Raw genomic sequence first — 26,556 nt, forward strand, 5'->3', positions numbered from 1 at the left:
GATGATATGGCTGTAATGGCCACAGCCTCGACTGATATCTACTGAGATGATATGGCTGTAATGGCCACAGCCTCGACTGATATCTACTGAGATGATATGGCTGTAATGGCCACAGCCTCGACTGATATCTACTGAGATGATATGGCTGTAATGGCCACAGCCTCGACTGATATCTACTGAGATGATATGGCTGTAATGGCCACAGCCTCGACTGATATCTACTGAGATGATATGGCTGTAATGGCCACAGCCTCGACTGATATCTACTGAGATGATATGGCTGTAATGGCCACAGCCTCGACTGATATCTACTGAGATGATATGGCTGTAATGGCCACAGCCTCGACTGATATCTACTGAGATGATATGGCTGTAATGGCCACAGCCTCGACTGATATCTACTGAGATGATATGGCTGTAATGGCCACAGCCTCGACTGATATCATTGTGTAAAATGTGCAACGTTTTCCGAGCGGGGTCACAAATGGAAAGCGGTGCCTGTCCTGCTGTGTCCATGAGCACCCATTCACCAGGCTTCTATTTTTGGCTTATTTGTCTCTTTGGATAGATAAAGAAGTTGACACATTAACTAAGAACGCACAGTCTCTGCCTTTCTGCTGTAGACCTGGGGTTCCAACACCTCTTCGTGTCAAGGGCCACTAGGTACAGTGGATATGCGTTAGGCCACAGACCATAATATGGAAATGTTTACCTAGGGGATTGATTGATTGAATTTGATTGTCAATTCAATCTAAAATCACATACAATACCGGTACACAACATGTACAGCCATCACATATAATCTAAAATGGTCGTGGATTAAAACACAATAAAACCTTACGGTTTATTTCCATTGTGGTCCTCAAAGAGGGGGGGGGGGGGCAAGATGACTAGTATGCACTATGCACAAATAAGACGTATAAATAAAATGTCTAAGCATTGTGAAAATGTAAATATGAATAAAAAAAATGCACAAACCACAAACAAACAAAGTCTACAGCACACCTGCATCTATCATCATCCTGCATGACTAAGCCATTTCTTCATATCTTGTTTAAATTTATTTTCTGAGTCGATACTTTTTGTGGACACTGGCAGTTTATTCCACTCACAGGCTGCCGAGTACCGAAAGGTATTTTCCCCCATTGAGCTCTTGAAATTGCAAAGTTTGATGTCCGTTAACACTTTTGTTGTTGTTAGATTTGTTTTAGTACACAATAGTGGCGTCCCTTCAAGCAGCCCTGGGGCTCCCCGGGACCCTCTCTGGGAAGCTCTGGGTAGACCCTCTTATCTGTAACCCACCCTCACCCTCGGGATACATTCCTGGACAAATTCTTATAAAATCTCCTATTGCTCATTAATATTGGAGCAAACATTCTAATAATATATGTTTTTACGCGGAGGAAGTTTAGGTGAAGCCCACATTGGAGAATGATGATGGCCCCTGAAGCCAGCAGAGTGGAAGCTTGCAGAGTTGAGCAGCAGCTTTGGGGGGCAGGGTACGGAAGGTTTCAGAGGGAGGTCTCTGCTTCCGTTTCCTGTAATGTTGTCGTGAATTATGGGGTGAACTCACAGACGACGCACGGATAATCATTTTGGAGGACGTTTGTAGGGCTGGGTTAAAAATAAATTGGGTTAAATCCCCATATATATTTATATGCTGTATTATTGTGTTGACTGCTGTAGTGTGTTGGTCATGTTGAATAAAAAGTAACTGCTTTGTGGTCAGTTCTTAATGTAAACGTTAATATGTTTGATAATGCACAGAGTTGGAGGGTTCCTTGTACAATCTACAGCATTAGTTCTCCGAGAATCTCTTTTATATCCAAGCAAAATTGCAATTGTAACTGAAATGTCCCTAACCGAATTTAATCAAACCTCATGGAATTGAGACCTCGTCAATCGGAAGTGAATCCATCCGCCAGTGGTGATATACCCATCAGACCTAGAGGTTTGTGACTTTGTTTAGTTGCTTATAGAATTTTGTGTTTGCTATTGGCTTATTTAAGTTTCTGGTTTATATTTGTTTTCAACATTCTACATTATTAAGTCCTTACTATGGAGGTCAAAGTTGATCTCAGGGTGGTTGGATGTTTCCAGTCTGGTCCGGATCCCTGGTGTTTAGAATCAGAATCAGAAAGTCTTTATTTGCCAAGTAGTTTTCACATACAAGGAATTTGCTTTGGTAGTTTTCCGTGTGACATCAGCGGACGGACATTAACAGACTGATAATACAATAAAGAGGTGGAGTAAGATCAAATTAAATATGAGCTAAGTTGAGCATAATATAATTATGAAATCAAATTAAATATAGGCCAGGGCTGTAGAACTGTAAATAAGAGGTTGAATAATATTAAATGGGATATAAACTAAATTAAATATAGCACACTAGAATCTGAGAATTTACAATAAAGATAAAATAGTAATAGGCATAGGCAAATGTCACGAAAGAGCAATGCCTCCTCTGTATAGCTTTTCCATGGCAGCCCATCAGACTCTTGATTTCACTCTTTTGAGTCATGAGATTAGTCCTCAGTCATATTAGCTAGATAATGAAAACATGCCTTTAATCCTTTTTTTCCCTTTCTTTTAGTGTTTGGGGCTACCAGTTTGTTTGTGTTTTGGATCACTGACTGGCCCTTTTCTCAACAGGAATGTCCAGGGGCTGATCAATGTGATGGGAAGGCTGCTTCAGATGCAGGCAGACCAGCGAGAGAGAGGAGCAGCCTTCACGTGTCCTTACTCCATCAGGTCAGTCTGATTGAGTGATTGATTGAAAACTTTATTAACAGATTGCAGAATGGGTACAGTACAGCTCAATACATACAATTGTTAAGGGGATGCAGACCAGAGAAAGACTTTCGTCTTGTTTACATCAGGGTCCCCCATTTTCAATTCATAATAACATACACGACATACAGATAAACAGTACTGTTACATCCAGACAGTTATGACATACAAGATATACAAATATACAGTACTGTTTAAGAGACAGAGTTTCTAAAAGAGAGTATATACATTTGAGGGGGAAGAAACGACAGGTTATGTATATAACCTAGTTATATGAGTACTGGCTAAGCATCCCGCTCTTAAGCCATTCCGAGATATACCTCATCTCATGTACCTATTGTACACCATCAACGAAAAACAAATACACCCATCACCTGCCGGGCTCCGCCCCTATAGAGGCGTACTCTATAAGACACTAGGCATGGTCACCAAACACTCTTCCTAGCAAAAAAACAGTTTCCAGGAAAAGATTCCTCAAGGGAACTCAGGGCCGCTTAAGAGCGGGACGCTTAGCCAGTACTCATAACTAGGTTATATACATAACCTGTCGTTATATAGCGTACTTGGCCATCGCGCCCTGCTCTTAAGCCATTCCGAGATATGGGGTAGAGCGGACGCGAGGCCCGACAGATGTACCCCCTGAGGACCCGTAAGCCCACATCAAGGGGTTGGGGAGTCCCGTCACCCCATCCTTCCTAATGAAGGGGGGGCGCAGTCAACTCCACCCGAGTGCGAGCAAGAGGGAACTAGAACCCCTTGAACACACAGCACAGGCGGAACCACGTGTGACCCAACACACTGTGGCCCATACCCACACACCCCTGCTACCCTACCAAAGGACAGGAAGCAGGAGAGGCCACAGACTCCAGAACCGCCTGGGAGACAGAACCCCCGGTCATGTCCATGAGGTAAAACCTTACAAAGGGGCCCTGGGAGGACCACGAAGCTGCAGCACAGATTGGAGTGCGCCCTGACGCCCCCAGGGGGATCCAGCCCGGCCAACGTGTAGCAGAGGGCAATGCCCTCGCACAACCAATGGGACAGGCGCTGTTTCGATAGTGCCTTACCGGCACGAGAACCACCGTGACAGACAAAAAGCTGATCGGTAACCCTGAGGTCCTGAGTACGGCTGAGGTAAATTCCCAAAGCACGGACCAGACATGACAGGTGAAGGCCCGCATCTAACTCACTAGCGTGAGGAGGCGGATGAAACGCCTGAACCACAATATCCCTGGAGCGGAAGGAACTCCGGATATTTTCAGGCACGAAGGCAGGATTAGGCCGCAGAGTGGCACCGCAATCGGAACGAAAAGACAGGCACTCTGGACGTACCGAAAGAGCACAGAGCTCACCCACGCGTTTAGCGCAGGTGACGGCCAGCAAGAACGCAGTCTTGAACGACAGCCGTCCCAACGGCGCTTGCTCAAGAGGCTCAAACGGGGCCAAGGACAACCGACGAGGACCAATTGAAGATACTCGGAGCCAAAGAGCGTTGCACCGGCTTAACGCGTCGAGCTCCAAGCAGGAAACTCTTCACAAGAGGGTGGCTGAACAAGACATCCCCCTCAAATCCCTCATGATAGGAGGATATAGCTGCTGCATATACCCTCACCGTCAAAGCCGACAGTCTAGCAAGGAGAGACTGGAGGTAACCAAGGATAGCATCCAGGGGGCAGGAGACTGGGTCCCGGCCCCCCGCCTTACACCACTCTTGGAACATACGCCATCTGCCCGCGTAAAGCGCGACAGTGGAGGGAGCATGCGCATTCCGGATGGTATCAACCACAGAAGGGTCCATCCTCTCCAGACTTACCCTCCCACCAGCCACACCATCAGACGTTGGCCCAACACCGGGTACTGAAACAGCGACCCAATTCCAACACATTGATGTGCGGGGTAGACGGGCCAGCATGGACCTTCGTCCAGCTGCCCCCCACTGCGTTGGTCCGACACGTCCCTCCCCAACCCGTGAGAGGGGCGTCGGTGAAGACTGTGACGTGTGAGCGCCTGCTGCCCATGGGGACCCCAATGGTGAGGATACCCAGCCTCCTCCAATGGGCGAGATCTCCCCATATCGACAAAGGAACCGTCAAACGGTTCCATTTGCCCCTCACCGGATCTATTCCCATAGAGAAGAACTACCTCTGTATCCTCCTCATGAAGAGGAGGCCAAGAGGAACCACCGTGTGAGCAGATGCCATCATACCGAGCAGGCGCATCACTTGCAGCGCCGTGACCGTCCCTCCCAGACGGAAACCCCCGAGCGCGTGTAGGATAGACACCCTCCGCTGCTCCGAGAGGGTTACAATCATGGGCCAAGTACTCCACCTGTTGACTGGGAAGAGGTGTACTCTTCTTCCAGTTAACAGCAAAACCCACCTGGTGAGGAATTCCACCACCAGCCTGGTATGAGACCTGGCAACCTCCTCCGACCGGCTGAGGAGTAGAATGTCGTCGAGATAGAATAGAACCCGTATTCCCCGACGACGTAGAGGCTCCAGCGCAGTCGCTACGCACTTGGTGAATGTGCAGGGAGCCAGAGAATAGCCGAACGCCCTGAAACAGGAACCGCAGGAACTTCCTGTGAGGAGGGAAAATCGGGATGTGAAAATACGCATCCTTCAGGTCTATGGAGGTGAACCAGTCTCTCCTTCTGACAGCAAGCAGCAGGAGTTTGACGGTCAACATCCTGAACGGTCTCGCTACAATAATACGATTGAACGCGGACAGATCCAGTATAGGTCTGCCCCCCCCCTTTTTTCTTGGGCACCAGAAAATAACGGGAGTAGACGCCTGACATCGCGTCCTCTCTCGGGACCACAACTACGGCCTGCTTCGCCAACAGAGATTGGATCTCGTCGGCCAGGGCTGTCACTGCTTCCGACCCTGACAATAGGGTCGGCACCAAAACTGAGAACGGAGGGTGGGGTTGTGCGAACTGCAAAACAAGCCCCTGCCTCAACGTTCTCTCTATCCACCCCTCCAAACGGCATTCTTGTCGCCATATGTGAAAATAATCCCACAGCGCACCCGCTGTCAACTGACGCTGGGCCGCAAGGAACAGTAGATAATTGGCCCGGTCCCTCCCGCTGTGCGACGTACCCAAGGGGGGACCCCGACAGAAAGGGCCGGTTTGATACGGGAGGAGCTGCCATCAAACTGGTTGACACACCCCCCCCCCCCCCCCCCTGAACACTCCTCTAGCGCATGCTGAGGAGTTGTTCTACAGCTAGACACGCAAGGCGTGAGGACCCCATGGGCTCCTACACGCCGTAGCCCTGCAGTGATATTGCTATCACCCAAATCACGCTCGCCTCTTCTTTGCAGACCACTGCCGCTCTCACGGGAGTGGGAGGCATCAGCGTGACACCCCGCCTGGTGAAGGCGAGGCCGGGGTAACCCTTGCTGTGCATTCAACTGAAGAGGCCTCGAGTCCCCCTGCTGACCACTGTAACTAGTGGCAGCCGTAACACCAGGCTCACCCATCACACAACGTGTGGTGCAGGAGCCACGCGACAGCACAACATTCTCACGGACAGACCCAGGTTCAGCCATCAACTGGGTGTCAGCCCCTGTCCCCATGAGAAGTGAAAAGTGGGGCCGCATGCGCTTCAAAGAAGGTTCGCGGCCCGCAGCCAAAGGAAAACGATCAGAGCCCCGCTTCCGTTGGTGACGGAGAGAGGATTGAACGGGGAGCGGGCTGCTCGCGGCAGAATGACGACGGCTTGTTTGATCCAAGCCGAATTCACCCAAAATGGCCGATCCCTCGGCCGCTAAGGCTGTCGGCCTTGTGGATCCCCGTTGACTCTCTGCCCAGGGTACCACTGGTGGGGCAAACATGGCCGCCTGTCGAGGGCCTTGCCACAGTCGTTGATGAGACCGTGCTCCAACCTCTGGCTGCACAGCGTGAGGCGGTGTGGGACCCAGATCAACAACCGCCTGCGCCTCCACAGAACGACCAAAAAGTCCTTCCGTGGAAAAAGGAGCCGTGAGGAGAGAGAACCTATCCTCTTCCCCAAGAGGAGAGTTTTCCAACCAGACATGCCTAACAACAAACGTTGATGGCATCCTAATCCTCCCCGCAGTTATAGCTTGCGACTGAGTCAAGATCTCTAACACCACAAACATGAAACATGTTTATTAGGGCTGCAACGATTAGTCGACATAATCGACGATGTCGATTATAAAAAAATCGTCGACGAGAAATTGTTGCGTCGATTAGTCATTAAAAAAAAAAAAAAAAAAAAAAAAAATTATTTAAATTTTTTTTTTTTTTTTTTTTGTGCACTACCTATCTTTGTGAGAGTGGCTTCTCAGGGTTCCAGACAACATCATAACATGATGATCCCATAGCAAATTTTGGACATTGAAAACATTGTTCCCCTGCAGGAGATGATGATCAGACTAGACACACAATACATTACACACGCACTCCTCTCACTCACACACAGCGATCAGAGTAAGACACACACATACACACTCCTCTCACTCACACACAGCGATCAGAGTAAGACACACACACATACACACTCCTCTCACTCACACACAGCGATCAGAGTAAGACACACACACATTCACACTCCTCTCTCTCACACACAGCGATCAGAGTAAGACACACACACATTCACACTCCTCTCACTCACACACAGCGATCAGAGTAAGACACACACACATACACACTCCTCTCACTCACACACAGCGATCAGAGTAAGACACACACACATTCACACTCCTCTCACTCACACACAGCGATCAGAGTAAGACACACACACATACACAAATTACACAGTACACACCTCTCACTCACACAGCGATCAGAGTAAGACACACACACAAATTACACAGTACACACACTCCTCTCACTCACACAGCGATCAGAGTAAGACACACACACATACACACGGACTCCTCTCACACACGGCAAACAAAAGTTATTTAAAGTACACTTCCACTTTAATTTGTATTATTTAATTTATTTATCTTGTTATGAGTGATTGCTGTATTGTTCTTCAAATACATTTTCATTTAAAGTGGCTTAAAGATCCAAATTCAAATGTTTCATGAGTCATTATTTTAATTTGCTATGGGATCATCATTTTATGATGTTGTTGTTTGGTCCTGACAAGAGTCTCAAAGTCTGGGGTGATGGTAGACAAGCAACTCTGAGGTCATGCTCAATGTCCAATCTGTTCCTCTGCTCTGTCTTCAGCTGGACCAGAGCTGAGAAGCCACTTTCACAAAGATAGGTAATTAAATTTTTTTTTTTTTTTTTTTTACATTGGTTTTCGATTAGTCGACTAATCGAAAAAATAATCGGCAGATTAGTAGACTACCAAATTAGTCATTAGTTGCAGCCCTACTGTCGAGCTCCTGGTCAAAAGCGCTCTGTCCTTCATTCTGATCAAAGACCCCCATTTCCTAGGTCCCTCTCAATGTGGCTCATATGTTCCAATGTCCCTCCTTCCTCCAAAACCCGTGTGTGGTGTCTTCTGTGTACCCCTTTTTACTTTCTTTTCCTCCACTCTATTTTCTATGTGATGTCCATTTATCTCCTTAATCCCTTCCAACTGTGTTACTCCCAGCGTGTGTCTATGTATTTGTTTCAATATATTCTGTGTTCCGTCTATCATACCTAATTTTATTTCCATTTATTTCCTCCATCATTATGTGTCCATGTACACGTTATGTTCGTTCCTATATCCTGCCTCTACCTGGGAATGTGTGTTTATGTATATGTTATTTCAGTTTCTATATTTTGTCTCTATTTGGATAGTTTTTTCAATCTCTTGTGCGTGTACTCATCCGTTCGTCTCCTCCCGCCTCCTCTCCTTCTCCGTCTCTGGCCTCCTCGTCCGTCTCCGCCTTCGGTCTGTCACGTCTCACCTCGGCCTTCTCCTCTCTCGGGTTTCAATCTCCTACTCTGGTCCATCTGCGCGCTTTCTCCAATCTCTGCTGCAGGCTCCGCGTCTGGCCCTCCTGTCCCCTTCCTTCTCCGTCCTCCGCCATCTGCATCCCCCATCGCCTCATCTCCTCCGCCGCCTCCCACGCCGTCGCGTACGTCACCGTCCCTTCCTTCCAGTGAATCCTTAGCGAGGTCATGGGTGATGGGAATTTCATTCCGTTTTCTTTCAGAATTCTCTTCAGTCCCGCGTAGGACCTGCGTGTTATTGCTACCGCTGTCGAGTAATCGTGATCAAGGACAGTCTTTTCCCCTCGATTTCTATCTTCTTGGTCCACGCGGTTCTGAGTATCAATTCCTTAATCTCAAATCTCAGAAAGTTAATAATCACCACCCTCGGAGGTCTGTCCGGTTGCGGTCTCGGAGCCAACGCCCTGTGGGCCCTCAGTATCTCAATTTTTTCCAGTCCCGTCTCCTTCAGTTGCTCTTTGATAAGCTTTTCCACATATTGGATCACCGATTCCCCTTCGACTCCTTCTTTCAATCTCCATATTCTGATGTTATTTCTCCGTGACCTCCCCTCCATGTCCGATATCTTTGTCTCCATCTGTTCTTGTTTTTGAATCGCACACGTTAACACCTCGTGTATCTCTGTGTTCCATTCCTCCATTTGCGCCGTTCTAGTCTGTACCTCTGTTACGTTTCTGTCCTGTTCCGCCATCTTCTCATCCACCCTTTTGAGTTCTGTATTCATTTCACCTCTGAAGTCCTCCTGTTCCTTCCTCAATTCCTCCCGTAACTTCCCAATATCATTTCTTATCGTGTCCGAGTTCAGTTTTATGGTCGCCTGCATCGTGTCCGAGTTCAATTTTATGGTTGCCAATATCCCGGCCTGCAAGAGCACGGCCCATCCTGGCATTTCCTTGTCCGTCTCAGCCGAGACTCCCCCTTCCTCCGCCTGCTCCTTCTCGGTCTCGCCTCGGGGGTTCTGCTCCATCGAACTCTCCTCTTCCTGTGAGTTCTCCATTTCTCTTTCCTTCATATTTGTTTTCTCCTCCTTCCTTCTCGTTTGCATCTTGATTTTTGATCTCTTTTCATCACTTTTCGGGTCTTTATTTCTCCGTTTTTCGCTCTTTTGACCAGGAGCCTCAATGCGTGCTACTCTTCCGCTCTCATACCGGAAGTCGAGTTGAGCTGTTTCTATGTGCAATGGAAACTCCACAAGCAGATGCGTCTAACATGCTTTGCATCCTCGCCATTGCGGTAAAAACCTTAACTAACGTTAGCTGCTAATGCTAACTAAGCTAACCCTGGAAACACTCACAGGCACAGTGGAGAAATAAGTTTAGGTTTGAGTTCAAATAGTGAGGAATGGGAGGGGCTGGCACAATCTGCTCAGTGAGAGTGTGTGTGTGTGTGTGTGTGTGTGTGTGTGCGTGCGTGCGTGTGTGGATGCCAATTAGCTAAAAGGGGGGCGTGACAGTGGCCTATCACAGAAAGGTAGCAGCCATTGCAAACTCACACGTGTTAATCTTATACATTTTTTTTTTTTTAATTTTTTTTATTATTGCAAAACAAAACTTATTAAAAGTCAGTACTCAACACACAATGTATAATGAAACTTTCAGTAAAGGTGGTTAAAATATATGCAAGTACAGAAACAGGATAAAACAAAAATAGTCAATAATAACATTTTAACCGTATACCGTGTATATCCAGCGAAGTTACAATTATATAAATGTTAGTATATAATATACCCCGAATACCTATTTTCTAAAACCCTACACACATATGCTCCAGCTCAAATCCCCCCCTCCCGGACCCCCTCTTGGATAGTACCTCCATTATCCCTCACTCCTAACCAGACATCACCATTATAGGCTAGCTTTTATTCTCTCCACCACTTCTAACCACATTAACATTTTGGATTCATTGAGCCCTAGAATTCTTGCTGTTGATATTTCTTGATATATCACATCAAGATATGTAAGAAACCACACTTTCCGGCACATTTTTTCCGGTTGAAACCAACGTGATGCAATCAGTTTTTTAGCTACTGTGATACCCGATAAAACCAATCTTTTTAGTTGTGGGTTCACTGCAAACTCAAAAACATCATTCAATAGCAATACCGCGGGGTGTACAGGTATATTCCAAAATACGAGTATTGATAATTGTTGGGACACATCTTCCCAGAATGCCTTAACTGGTGGGCAGTCCCAATACATGTGCATAAATGTTCCTTCGTCCCCATTTGTACATTGGGAGCATTTGGAGTTTTGTATAAGCCCCATTTTGCACAGCCTTATAGGAGTCAAGTATGTCCTGTGAATATAGTTCAGATTGATTTGTTGATGATCCGGGTTCCTTGATGTAAGTCGGACATTTGCCCAGGCTCCTTGCCAATCAAAGTCATTTTCCAGGTCTGGTATATCCCTCCTCCAGACATTGTCTAGTTGAAGGGTTTCGTACGAGGACGTTAGTAATTGTGAATAAAAACCTGATACAAAACCTCCCAATGTATTTCTGTCATAGAAAAATTTGTGGTATCTGTGGTGTTCAATTGGTATGTGTAATGGAACACCGTGAGATCTCATACAAAGTTTTAACTGTATGTAAAAAAGCCATGTGGACTCGGTGAGGTTAAACTTTATGCATATTTCGACATAACTACAGAGGCCCTTGTTATTAAAAATATCCCCTAATGAGTGTATGCCTCTTTCTTCCCATACAGGGAATCTTATAGGTCGTTTTCCCATTAAGAGAGCATTGTTATTGAATATGGGAGTGTGATTATGCCATACTTGATTGTTAGGAAATTTCCTTTGAGTTTCCCGCCATGTCCTGATTGCATGGGTTATTATTGGGCCAAATTCTCGCTCACAATGCTTGATTGAAAGTTTAGTGTATGCTATGTCTTTCAATCTCTGTGGGGCTACTATGTTTTCTTCTAATTTTCTCCAAGATACCAAAGCCTCGGGGTCAAACCATATCTTCTTCAATGGTCTTAATGTGAAGGCATTAAAATATTGTAAAAAATCTGGGACTGCCATGCCACCGTCTGCTTTACTTCTCTGTGCGGTGGATCTTTTTATGCGAGGTGGTTTGTTATTCCAAATAAATTTGTATGTGGAGGTTTGTAATCTTTTCCAGTAGCCCTCTGGAGGAGGTAACGGAAGCATTGAGCTGAAGAAATTGATTCTTGGTAATACATCCATCTTAACTATTGATACCCTTGCCTGTACTGAGTTTTTAAGTTTTGCCCACCTGTCCAGGTCGTCCTTGATTTTGTTCTGTATTTTTGTGTAATTGTGCTTCACCGTTTGTCTTATGGTGGGGAATATTTCCACTCCCAAGCATCTGAAATGTTTTACCATCGGTATCGCACCTGGGAGGGTTATATCTTTTTTTGCAGGGGTGTTAAGTGGAAGGAAAGCCGACTTCGGCCAATTTATCTTAAATCCCGATAAATCACCAAAGTTCTCAATCAACTTGAGCAGATGAGGCAATGTGGTGTTGGGGTTTTGCATGAACAATATTACGTCGTCCGCATATAAACTAATTTTCTGTTGTGTGCCCTTGATTACGATTGGTTCTATGGATTGGGATTGTCTTATATATTGTGCTAAAGGCTCTAATGATAAATTGAATAGTCCGGGACTAAGAGGGCAACCCTGTCTGGCAGAGCGTGATACCGGAAAGATTTTGGAGATGATTGTGCCTGTTGTAATCATGGCCGATGGGTCCTTGTATAGTACTTTAATCATATCAATGAAACCTTTTCCTAACCCCATCCTTTCCAATACTGCCCATAGAAACGACCATTCCAACCTGTCAAATGCTTTCATAGCATCCAGGGATAGTATCGCCTTAGGTGTGATGTCCTCTTTGTCTGTATCTAGTACGTGCAGTATTCGCCTTATGTTATCATTGATCAGGCGACCTTTTATGAAGCCTGTTTGGTCCGTATGAACTAAAGACGTCATATGCTTTTGCAATCTGATGGCTAATATCTTAGAGTACAGTTTGACATCGGTTCCGAGGAGGCTTAAAGGACGGTAACTACCGCATTCAGTGGGGTCTTTGTCTTTTTTGTGAAGAACTGAAATGAGTGCGGTATTTTGGTGTTCGATGAAGCTTCCCTCTTTGACTGAGTATAAGATCATATTTAGTAATAAGGGTCCAAATATGTCCCAGCAAGAAATGTACATTTCTGATGGGATACCGTCAATTCCCGGAGCTTTGCCGTTTTTCATTCCGGATATGGCCTTCTTGAGTTCTTCTAATGTGATCGGTACTTCTAACTGTTTAGCGTCTTCATCTGTAAGTTTAGGGAGAGTAATTTGATTAAGATATATGTCTAATTTGTCTTGATCAAAGGTCGTTTCTGAGTTATATAAATCGGAGTAGAATTCTTTGAATGTATCGTTTATTATTTTGGGTTCTGTTACTAGAGCTTGTTGTTTCCTAATGGCAGTTATATCTGCAAATTTTGCATTAATTCTTAGTCGCATGGCTAATAGGTGACTAGGTTTAGAACCTTGGAAGTACTGCTGTTGTCTAGTGCTGCGTATTTGCAATTCCGATTTTTGTCTGTACATTGCTTTGATCTCGGTCTTTAGAATGTTAACTTGGTTATCTAGTCTAGTAGAGTTGTTGTATTTTAAAGAATTAAAAAGCGTTGAGTAAAGCGTTTCCATTTCAGACAGTTTTGTGTTTTGATTTTTGCGCAATATGGAGGTAAATCTATCCGAGAAATCCTTGATCATACTCTTTACCGACATCCATAATATTCTGGGATCTTGCACCGAGTTAGCATTAACTTGTAGGAATACTGTGAGAGCTTCTTTAATTTGTGTAATGAATTCCTTGTTGTTAAGCAGCATCGAATTAAAACGCCATCTTGGGGCCCGGGTAGATAATGTACCAAATGTTGCTTTCAGGATTAAGTAGCAGTGATCTGATAGCGCATTGGGTGTCATTTCCACTTCGTATTTATCAAATATTCTCGGGGATGCAAAGACGTAATCAATTCTGGATAGTGTGTTGTGTCTCGCCGAACGACAGGAGTACTTGCGGGTCATGGGGTTAAGTGAACGCCATAAATCAGTTACTCCTGTTGATTTCGACCAATCTTTTAATGCTTTAGATGAATTCTTTTGTTCGCTGGAGAAGGAAAGGTAAGTTTTGTCCATCCTTGGGTTCCAAATGGCATTAAAATCCGCACCTATTATGTATGAGTACTCGGGATGGTTTAACATTTCTCCTGTTAGTGAAGTGAAGAAACCCACTTCGTACAAATTCGGGGCATATACCGCTGCCAATGCAATTTTCCTGTTATTGTGTATAATCCTAGCTATAGTTATGCGCCCCTCAGCATCCGACCATACCCCTTTCAATTCGATATTTAATTTGCGTCTGACGACTATGGCTACCCCTCTAGTTCTCGTAGCAAAAGAAGAGTGACCAATATTATGGTATATGTTATCCGCTAACGTATTTATGTCTCCCTCTAAAATGTGCGTTTCGCTTAATAGTGCCACGTCCACATGTTCTTTTTTCATCAGTGTAAGCACGCTTTTGCGCTTGTGTTGTTTGTTTATCCCACCGGTGTTCCATACCATTATATTCAAACTAGCCATAGTCTATGCATGTTTTCGTGTAGTTTTTGGTAATGTTTATACATTTATAGATTTTTTCTCAACCCCCCCCCCCCAATTAATGTACCCCATTTCATTATAGTTTCGTACACGATATTCCATATACACTGTAACATACAATACACAGACATCTTTTAGGATTCTAGAACATGTTAGGAGAGTCCATGATAGATATCATCATAGTCAAAACTTATTTTAGTGAATAAAAGAAAAAATAAACATTTGGATTATATGGAAACATTCACAAACTCTATAACCAAATCAATATTAGAGGTGGGAATCTATGGGAATCTCACAATTATATTTAAATTCTTGGGGTCCATACTGATGAATCCATATCGCAAGACTGACGTTTTAATTAATTTAATTTATACATACATTACCAGCAGCTCTAAAGGTCACTCTGCTGATTGGTCGGTCGGTTGGTCCACCAAAGATCTCCCCCCCCCCCCCCCCCCCCTCTAGTGGCCACAGGTTTCACTCTAGGAGGCTGGAATTGGGCCTGGTGTGTGTGTGTGTATATGTGTGTGTGTGTGTGAGGCTGGAATTGGGCCTGGTGTGTGCGTGTGTGTGTTCATGCCAATTGGCTAAAAGGGGGCGTGACAATGGGAGTGGCCCATCACAGAAAGGTCACAGCTATTGAAATTCACGCTTGTTAATCTTAGAAAATGAATAGATTTTTCTTCCAACTCCATTTCATTGTAGTTTCTTTCACGCCGTTCCATAATATATACTATAACATACAATAACACGGACACCTCAAGTGACTGGCTGGTCTTTAAGGTCTCCAAAGTTTGCTCTGAACAGGGTAAATCTGCATTTTGCTACGATGCCCCTCTAGCTCATGGAATGAAGGCCAACAGTCCTTAAAGCTTGATATTCTCCCCTCTGTTGACCTCAGAGTTTAAGACCTTGATCTCCAACCTTTGTCAATCAAGTCGTACGTGTTTCAATTGATTCGTTAACCTTGCTTTTAACCTTTGTCTTGTCGTCTTACCTTTATGTGATTTTTATATGCTGCATGATTTAATGTTTTTCTTTTTTTTGCTTATTAATTAAATGAGGGGAAACCTTGGTTGCCTTTTGAGTTTAAATGAAGGTTTGAAATTAAATGAAAACAAGGTGGATGAGACGGATGGATGAACCCCCCCCCCCCCCACACACACACACCCAACCCCCTCCAATGTACAGTTATATAGCGTACTTGGCCATCGCGTCCTGCTCTTAAGCCATTCCGAGATATACCTCATCTCATGTACCTACTGTACACCATCAACGAAAAACAAATACACCCATCACCTGCCGGGCTCCGCCCCTATAGAGGCGTACTCTATAAAACACTAACCATGGTCACTCTTCCTCTATTTCGTTTCCATCATAGCGGTCGCAAGCGCCCTATGTAACTAGTGCTATGAAAAGATTAGAGAAATTGCGTAATGTTGAATGTTTACCGGAGATTTGCTTACCCCTGGAATCTTCGGGGCATGTTTCAGCGACACGTCGGGCCTATGCTGATGTTTCCTCGTCTGGTGGCAGCAGATCAAGGAGCAGCGTGCAAGGTTTGGCTATCGAGCCGGCTTGTACACAGGTAGGCCCCGTGTCATCAGGCATTGATGTTGGTGTTAGTAATGCTGTGGAGTGTGTTTCGGCGCCAGGGGCGGGGTGGCTTGGTGAACGTTCCACTGCAGTGGACGTTTTCCTGGCTATCCTGGAGCATGCTGCTAACACTAATGCTACTAATGCTACTGCTAATGCTAATGCTAATGCTGAAATGGGTCGTTGTTCTAATATTCCCCGCCGCGGGACGCTGCCGCTTTTCCCTCCTCTTGCCCGGTTCATTGATGAAGGTCAGTCGGTTGCTAATGTGGGGGGTTTCGCTGAGTCTTATTTACCTTTTTTACGGGTAAAAGGGCTAACAACAGGGTGCAGGCCGGGTGTACCGTGGCTAAGTAGCCAGGTAGCTTTGATCCTGTGTCCCGGCGGGGATGAACGATGTCCCACCTGGCCGATGCTTGAGAGCGAATCGGCTCGGAGGGTGGCAGTATGGACGGATGAGTGGTATACTGCTGCAGGATGGTTTGTAGCGGCGGCCAGTGTTATGGCTCAGCTGGCTATTTTCCTATCCACATTCGCGTCGGGTAGTGGGGCTATGAAGGGGCTATGAAGAGGACGCGACCCCGGTCAGACGCCTCTGGTTTTAGCTCTGCAACGATGTACACACTTTTAGCTATTATGTTTGTTTTTTCTACTTTTTTTATTAAAGCAACACTGGCGGGTACGTCATACAACCGCCAGACACTTATGGACCTAAACCCCGGGCTCAAAGAGGAGTTTGGAGACACTTTATGCCTAGAATGGCCAACCGAGATCAAAAGGGAGAACGGCGGCAAAGAAAAGAACAAAGGATACGGCAGGAAGAGGCACAGAGGGAGACGAGGAGGTATTAGGCTGCGATTAAAAAGAGCTGCTTACCGTCCAGCAATTCCATCCATCTTTCTGGCGAATGCACGTTCGCTGGAGGGTAGGATGGATGACTTACGGGCGAGGGTCCGCTTCCAACGGGAGATGAGAGACATCAACATCATGTGTTTCACGGAAACATGGCTCAAGTCAGCGACTCCGGACAACAGCGTCTCGCCCTCGGACGCATTTACCGTATTACGTGCGGACCGAACGGCAGCCTGTTATTCCCCGTTCAGAGCCGGCTACAAGGCGGTGGCAGCTCCGCCATTAACGGGGTCTTCAAGCTCGAGCGATCTAGACTCCATCTTGCTATTCCCCGCCTACAAACAAAGATCACGTGACGCCGTCGTGTCACGTGAGACAAAGAAGTGGACTGACGAATCAGAGGCCACGCTCCAGGACGTGTTAGCAGACACGGATTGGGATATGTTCCAAGGCAGCGCCAGTGACGTCAGCGAGCTCGCAGACACAGTGGTGAGCTATATAACAACAATAGCTGATGGTATTGTCCCCACGAAAAAGGTGCGGGTTTTCCCAAACCAGAAACCGTGGGTGGACAGTACTATTAGAGCAGCTCTGAACTCTCGCACCACCGCTTACAACCTGGGCAGAGAATCAGGAAACATGGAGTATAAGGCTTCAGTCTATACTCTATGCAAGGCTGTTAAACTTGCTAAGAGGACATATGCTGACAAACTGGAGACACAAATGGCACAAAACGACACAAGAGGCTTATGGCGGGGACTGAAGACAATAACTGACTACAAAGTCAGCGCCCCCTCAATGGGGAGCGACGACGCCTCCCTTGCGGACAAGCTCAACTCTTTCTACGCTCGGTTTGGTGTAGACAGTGGCGCTGCTAGCTCTCCGGCTAGTGACGTCACTGGCGCGCCGGCTGTTGTGGAGGGGGGGGGGGGGGCAACCGCGGGGGGGCGGGGACGCTCTCTCGTTGTCGGAACACAGTGTGAGAAGAGCATTTATGCAGGTGAACACCAGGAAGGCTGCTGGCCCAGATGGTATAACAGGACACATACTTAAGTCCTGTGCCAACCAGCTAGCCCCGGTGTTCACCGCCATATTTAATCAATCCCTGGTGGAGTCAGTGGTCCCTGCCTGCTTCAAGATGTCTACCATCATCCCTGTACCGAAGAAACCCTCCCCAACATGTCCAAATGACTACAGACCGGTGGCACTCACCTCTGTGGTCATGAAATGTTTCGAGAGGCTGGTCAAGGACCACATTTGTGCCTCCCTCCCCAGTGATATGGACCCTATGCAATTTGCATACAGGACAAACAGGTCCACTGATGACGCGGTCTCCCAGGTACTGCACAGCACCCTCTCTCACCTTGACCGTCAGAAGGGGGGCTATGTGAGACTGTTGTTCATCGACTACAGCTCAGCGTTCAACACCATAGTCCCCACCAGACTGGTGGACAAGCTGATCGAGCTGGGTCTGAGCTCCGCCCTGAGCGCCTGGGTACTGGACTTTGAGCGAAAGACCCCAGGCGGTCATGGTGGGGGGTCAGACCTCCAACACCATCACCCTGAGCATCGGGTCCCCCCAGGGCTGTGTTCTGAGCCCCCTGCTGTACTCACTCTACACTAGGGGTGGACGGTATAAACGGTATGAATTTGCTCTACGGTATGGATTTTGACTATACCGTGTAACCGGTAGAGCAGCTCTAAAATAGCAATGACGTCATGTAACCACAGCACGACTATTTCAATCGCATTTGCCCCTAAAAATAGATAGAATTAGTCATAGATAATAGATATGTGCAAACTGGAAAAAGTTATTTAGGAGGCTTCGCGCAGTGGGCGTGTCAACACGCAATTGTCATTTCATAATAAACACATATCACCGCGGCGCACAGCAAGTTTCAATTTCAGTTCCTGGCATTTTTAACCAGTGGAGAAAGGCAAGAGATTTCCCGTTTTTCTTATATGAATTATTCTACGTTAATAAAACATACCTGGTGATCAACTACAGTTTGCTGTAAACATTATGATATGTGTGTAGTGTTATGATAACGACAGCTGCAGCGGGGGGACGGCTGCAGCAGTGGATTTGCGAATAGCATGCAGCTGCAGAGCCGCAGAGCCAGGGGCGCTTTCAGGTCTGGTCACAGGCCCGCTCAACAGCGCCCCCCCACCCAACGGCTGAATTGCCAATGGCTGAATTGGAGTATTACACAGTGCAATACTCCAATTCAGCCATTGGCAATTCAGCCGTTTGGTGGGGGGGCGCTGTTGAGCGGGCCTGTGACCAGACCTGAAAGCACCCCTGGCTCTGCGGCTCTGCAGCTACATATGCTTCTAGCAAAATCCAGCATCAAGCCCCGCTGTTTGCAATGGGAGCAGCACAGAGTCTCGACTCGGGACTTATTTTATTTGGAATATAATGACTTTATACGCAAAAGTAGTCTAGTTTTAAGTTAAAATATTATAAATCTACATGCCTTGAGGATGTCACTTTATATAGCCTGCCTATCAGGCAAAAAAAATTATTCTAACGGAAACACTGATACCGTGATATATACCGTTACCGTCTATGCTTCAAATTATACCGTGATATAAATTTTAGACCATACCGTCCACCCCTACTCTACACACACGATTGTGTGGTCAAGTTCAGCTCCAACTCCATAGTGAAGTTCGCAGACGACACGGTGGTGGTGGGGCTGATCTCGGACAACGACGAGAAGGCCTACCGGGAGGAGGTTGAGGTACTGGAACGCTGGTGCCAGGACAACAGCCTGCTCCTGAACATTGGTAAAACCAAGGAGCTGATCATGGATTATAGGAGAGGACAGCAGGAGACACACACACCACTGAGGATTAACAGGGCTACCGTGGACAGGGTGAGCAGCTTTAAGTACCTGGGGGTCCACATGGTCAACACACATAGACACAGTAGTAAAGAAGGCAAAGCAGCGCCTCTACCACCTGAGACAGTTAAGGAAGTTCAGAGTATCGGGGAAGATACTCCAGTCCTTCTACTCAGGAGCTATAGAGAGCATCTTGACCGGAAACATCACTGCCTGGTATGGAAACAGCACGGCACAGGACAAGAAGGCCCTACAGAGAGTGGTGCGCTAAGCCGAGCGTACCACGGGTATTGCACTACCTCCCCTGCAGGTTCTGTACAACAAGAGGTGCAAATCCAGAGCCTGCAGAATAATGAAAGACCCCCACCACCCCAATAACAGCCTGTTCCAGCTGCTAAGGTCAGGCAGACGCCTGCGAACCCCAGCTACTAGGACAGAGAGGCTTAGGCTCAGCTTCTTCCCCCAGGCCATCAGAGCCTTGAACAATGAACATTGAGTGCCACAGAACACTGAACTATCCACACACAAGCACACATGAGCACACACACGACACGCACGCTGTGCACTAGCAGCCACTTTAACACTTTAACATGAGCGGGCACACACTCATGCCGCACTCACCCACACTTATTGCCAAAAGGAAAGGCCACTTTAAATTAGTATAGCAACAGTAACAGTGTATTGCACTACCAAAGCTACCTAGCATGTCCTATATGCTCTGTAAATAACTATGTACAGATACCGAGATGTCACACCATGTTACCCGTTACCTGTTATTGCACAATGTTGTTTTTATTGGATTCTATTATATGTTGTACCACTGTATTGCACATCGTTGCGGGCAAGACCACCCGTATTTCATTGTATACTTGTATGCCGTGACAAATAAAACTCTTGACTTGACTTGACTATGGGTCCAGCCGACATTATAAACATTAGGGCTGCAACTAATGACTAATTTGGTAGTCGACTAATCTGCCGATTATTTTTTCGATTAGTCGACTAATCGAAAACCAATGTAAACAACAACAACAACATTTTTTTTTTTTTTTTTTTTTTAAATTACCTATCTTTGTGAAAGTGGCTTCTCAGCTCTGGTCCAGCTGAAGACAGAGCAGAGGAACAGATTGGACATTGAGCATGACCTCAGAGTTGCTTGTCTACCATCACCCCAGACTTTGAGACTCTTGTCAGGACCAAACAACAACATCATAACATGATGATCCCATAGCAAATTAAAATAATGACTCATGAAACATTTGAATTTGGATCTTTAAGCCACTTTAAATGAAAATGTATTTGAAGAACAATACAGCAATCACTCATAACAAGATAAATAAATTAAATAATACAAATTAAAGTGGAAGTGTACTTTAAATAACTTTTGTTTGCTGTGTGTGAGAGGAGTCCGTGTGTGTGTGTGTATGTGTGTGTGTCTTACTCTGATCGCTGTGTGAGTGAGAGGAGTGTGTGTACTGTGTAATTTGTGTGTGTCTTACTCTGATCGCTGTGTGAGTGAGAGGTGTGTACTGTGTAATTTGTGTATGTGTGTGTGTCTTACTCTGATCGCTGTGTGTGAGTGAGAGGAGTGTGAATGTGTGTGTGTCTTACTCTGATCGCTGTGTGTGAGAGAGAGGAGTGTGAATGTGTGTGTGTCTTACTCTGATCGCTGTGTGTGAGTGAGAGGAGTGTGTATGTGTGTGTGTCTTACTCTGATCGCTGTGTGTGAGTGAGAGGAGTGTGTATGTGTGTGTCTTACTCTGATCGCTGTGTGTGAGTGAGAGGAGTGCGTGTGTAATGTATTGTGTGTCTAGTCTGATCATCATCTCCTGCAGGGGAACAATGTTTTCAATGTCCAAAATTTGCTATGGGATCATCATGTTATGATGTTGTCTGGAACCCTGAGAAGCCACTCTCACAAAGATAGGTAGTGCAAAAAAAAATTTTTTTTTTTTTTTAATGACTAATCGACGCAACAATTTCTCGTCAACGATTTTTTTATAATCGACGTCGTCGATTATGTCGACTAATCGTTGCAGCCCTAATGAAAATGCATACTATAGTTCCTTTAAACGGAACCTGAGGAGAGGAGTAATCACGTTAATCAAAAACAGTCAAATTTGAATTGATCAAGGAAGTAAGAGACAAGGAGGGAAGGTTTGTTCTGGTGAAGGGAAAAATGGAGGGTCAAATGATTACGTTAGTGAATGTTTATGCACCCCCAGAGAGTGAGAGGGATTTATATGAGACCATTTTTGATATGATAGTGATGGAACTAGAAGGGATATTGATATGCGCGGGAGATTTTAATGTAGTACTGAATCACGACCTAGACACCACGAGTACTAGAAAAGGACGGGCACCAATCAGTAGATATATGAATATTCAGATGACTGAAATGGGAATTACAGATGTTTGGAGGGGGATGCACGCCATGGACAGGGAATACACACATTACTCACACCCGCACGTGACATGCGAGAATAGACTACTTTTTGATGACGACGGGGGACAGTTACAGGGTACGGGAGAGCAGAATAGGAGTAGCGGACATATCGGATCACAGTGCCATATATCTGACAGTAGATCTAGAAGGGAGACGGAGGAACACAATCTGGAGACTAAATGTAGGAATATTAAATAACAAGGGGGTGGTGAGTCAGATCAAGGAGGAGATAGCCAGGTATAAGGAAGAAAATGACAACATGGCGGTAGATCCGAACATTCTATGGGACACACTGAAGGTGGTGATAAGGGGGAAATTGATGGAGAAGACAGCAATGCTGAAGGCCAGAACGGAGACATATCACAATCTGATAGGGAAGCTGAAGAAGCTAGAGGGGAGACACCAGATATCAAAAGAACAGGAAACGCTTGGAGAAATCAAAGAAGTAAAGGCCAGGATAAATAGGGAATTATTGACGGAAATAGAAAAGAAAGCGAGGTTCATGAAACAAACGTACTATGAAGGGGGACCAAAAGCGACCAGATTGTTGGCTAGGAGAATTAGGACGCAACAGAAGTTGAACACGATACACACAATAAGGGATATAAAGACTAATGAAATATTGAGAGACCCAGCTGAAATAGAGAGGACATTTAGAGAATACTATGAGAAACTATACACGCAGCCAAAAGCAGCGGGAGAAGAGGAAATAGAAACATATCTGGTGAAGCTAGAGTTACCATCGATAGGGAAAGAACAGAATGAAGAATTAAATAAAATAATTACGGAACGAGAACTGGAAGAGGCAATTAGTAGAGCTAAAAACAACAAGTCTCCGGGGAGCGACGGATTCCCATCGGAATTCTACAAGACATTTAGAACGGAATTAGCACCCATGTTAGGGGCGGCGTTCAGACACACGATGGAAGAGGGAAAAATGCCCCCCTCGTGGAAGGAAGCCATAATCACCACGATACCGAAGGAAGGGAAGGATAGAGAATTATGTAGTAGTTTCAGACCTGTGTCCATACTCAACGTGGATTACAAGATGTATACATCGATAATATCAAAGAGATTTGAGACGTTTATGCCAGACATTATAGATGAAGATCAAACTGGATTTATTAAAGGGAGACAGACACAGGACAACGTGAGAAAGACATTACACATAGTAGAGGAGATACAAAAACAAGGTGGTAGCGCGGTACTGATTAGCCAGGGGTCAGGAACCTTTTTGACTGGGAGAGCCATAAAAGCCAAATATTTCTAAATATATTTCATTGAGAGCCATATAGTATTTTTAACATATAATAAATTAAATATGTCTTACTTTTAATGCGACTTCTGGTGCTGCATGGTTTTGCTGATGGCCTTGTAATCTGGTTCATACGTGGTGAGATTGAGCTTCATGCAGGCGTTGAGGCTTCCATCAGTTAAACGTGAGCGTAGGTTGGTCTTAATGTTCCTCATATGCGAGAATGACTGCCCACATGCATATGTAGAGCCAAACATGGTCAATATACGGCAATACTCACGCTGCATTGTGTGGTATGTCACAGGAAGCTTGTTCCAAGTTTTAAGAATCAGCTGGTCTTCAGGTTGAAGATTTTTAATTTCTGTCCACTTGTGTTCCCTCGCCAGCTCTGCTCGCTATATCTTCAGCTACAGATACTATTAGCTGTATCTTCAAAACTAATTTCTGTTTACTTTTAAATGACAGTATTATTACGAAATATCACAAGTATTAAATTTTTTTTTTTTTTTTTTTTTACTAAAAAAAATTCTGGGAGCCATATGCTGTCACCAGAAGAGCCATATATGGCTCGCGAGCCATAGGTTCCCGACCCCTGGCCTAGATGCAGAAAAAGCATTCGACAGTGTGAGCTGGACATTTTTATATAAAACATTGATGAGGTTCGGACTGAACGGGAGGGCGATGAAGATGATCAAGGCGCTATATCAAGAACCGACAGCGAGGGTTAAGGTGAATGGCAGCTTGACGGATAGAATCAGATTAGAGAGGGCTACCAGACAGGGATGTTGTCTCTCACCGACGCTCTTCGCCGTTTTCATAGAACCACTGGCACAACTGATCAGACAGACCGAGGACATTAAGGGAGTAAGGATAAAGGGAACGGAATATAAACTAGGCCTATTTGCGGACGACGTGATAGTATACATGAGGCAACCAGACAAGAGCTTCCCGGCACTGATGGATCTACTGAAGGAATATGGCCACTACTCGGGATACAAACTAAATGTGACAAAGACACAGACCTTAGCATGGAACTATACCCCAACGACGGAAATTAGGGAACAGTACGGGATAAGATGGGACATGGACAAGATTAAATACTTAGGGGTGAACATCACGAGAGGGGTGGGGAAACTGTTTGAGGCGAACTATACACAGATAAATCAGAACATCAAGAGAGACTTAGAGAGATGGACAGTAATGCCCTTGGACTTCAATTCAAGAATAGAGGTCATTAAAATGAACATACTATCAAGGTTACTGTACCTATTCCAGTCACTACCGATACAAATACCACAGAATCAATTCAGGGAGTGGGACAGACTGATATCGAGGTTCATATGGGCGGGGAGAAGACCACGGGTCAGATATAAAACACTACAACTACCAAAGGAAGAGGGAGGGATGGCAGTACCCAGCCTACAAGATTATTACTATGCAGCACAACTGAGAGCAGTGACGTGCTGGTGTAACGACAGATATGAGGCAAGATGGAAAGACATTGAAAAAGAAGGGGAAGGATACAAGGTACAAGCTCTGGTGGGAGATAGGGAACTATTTAAAGAAAAAGAGGGACTATTAGATCCAATCACCAAATGCACCTTGACCATATGGAACAGAGTAGTAAAAACACACAAATTGGAGAAGCAGTCAGGGGTTCTGAGATGGGTAGCACATGAAAAGAGATTCAAACCAGGGAGGTTAGACCATGGATTCAGAAGGTGGGAGAGGGGGGGGGGGGCAACAGCGATATGCAAAATGATAGAGAAGGGGGAAATGCAGACACTACAAAAATTAAAGGAGAAATTTGGACTAGAAAACAGGGACCACTTCAGATATCTACAGGTTAGAGACTACTACAACAAAGAAATAAGGGGGGCCAAAGACGAAGAACAGAATGGAATAATAAAGATGATAGTATGCAGGGACCGAAACTAAAGCCCGCCGCCCGCCAGGGGCGGTCTGTTTTTACCTTTGGCGCATGACACTTAGAGGGCTGCCCGCCGTGTGGCGTGTAGACGTGTAGTTCATAAGCAGGCCCCTAAAAATATTTGTATGCGAATGGTAAAAATCAATTACGCGCACGCTGTGCGAATACAGATTATAGCCTCTCTCGTCTTTTTTTTCCTCCGCTGCGAGATCGTTAAAAAACTACAAGTCCCACATTGCACTCAAGCCAACGGTCCAATCACAGTAGAGTGAAGTGACTGGTTTCATGGGAAATAAAGCAAATGACCAATCGGAAGCTCTCGTTTTTCTTGTTTACTTCCTGAAACTCCGCGATCAGGGCTCTCGTTTTCCGAGACACCAACTTATTATAGTCTCTCTTACCAATAGCAATAGATTTTAGAACACCTAGATTTATCGATAGCAATAGTAATATAACGTTAATGCAACAAAACGAATGCCTTGCTTTGTTAATCATAACGTTGATGCAGTAGCGTATGTCGGTGTGTTGGCTGTAACGGACATGACAATAACATAACGTGTACACATTAAAATTGCGATAATCTATTCTAACATTTTCAAATCGATGCAGTTGAATTTCCCCCTTAGGATCGATGCATTGTTACACCCCTACACCAAAGTCACTGGCTCACTGTGTATCTGTGTGTATAATAACTTGGCTAGCGTTATCAACAGCAGAGGTGGGCAATGGGTCCAGCTGCAGCACCGGAGTGCAAGCGATGTGATGTAATTGGCAGACTCGACTGTCAATCAATGGTCTACCTGACACGCAAACTCAAACAATGTTTCTGTACTGGAGGTGTGATTGATTGATTGATTGAAAACTTTATTAACAGATTGCAGAATGGGTACAATACAGTACAGCTCAATACACACAATTGTTAAGGGGATGCAGACCAGAGAAAGACTTTTGTAACTGAGGGGTACAATTCCCTGACTGTATTACTAGATATGATACTTACTACCACTACCTTTGTACTTAATATTCGGCCACCCAGTACACGGCATAAATATATTATGATGAACACTGTCACGTAGATGAAACGGATCCAACACAAATGTACGAATTAGAAATAGGTCTTTATTTCTACACAGCGATGGTGTGTAGAGCAAGCACTTAATCAAATCAATCACATTTATGAATGGAATTAGTATGCACTTTTATGGCAAGAGTATTCGTCGGTATATCAATAGAGAATGTCCAATCTCTGAAGGCGCAGGTGGTACATATACGACCTGGAATA

General features: G+C 45.3%; 1 protein-coding gene across 1 annotated transcript in view; it reads left to right on the forward strand.

Annotated features, from left to right (window-relative positions):
• The window catches only part of focad (focadhesin), a gene marked incomplete at its 5' end in the record, with an annotated part of 227,009 nt that overhangs the window by 23,226 nt on the left and 177,227 nt on the right, over positions 1-26,556 (forward strand). The window contains one exon of the mRNA XM_084312069.1: positions 2,653-2,751. Coding sequence (XP_084168195.1) covers positions 2,653-2,751 — 99 coding nt within the window. The remainder of the gene's footprint in view (positions 1-2,652; positions 2,752-26,556) is intronic.

Source organism: Notolepis coatsorum (genome assembly GCF_963971535.1).
Source record: "Notolepis coatsorum genome assembly, chromosome: 4".
NCBI lineage: Eukaryota > Metazoa > Chordata > Actinopteri > Aulopiformes > Paralepididae > Notolepis > Notolepis coatsorum.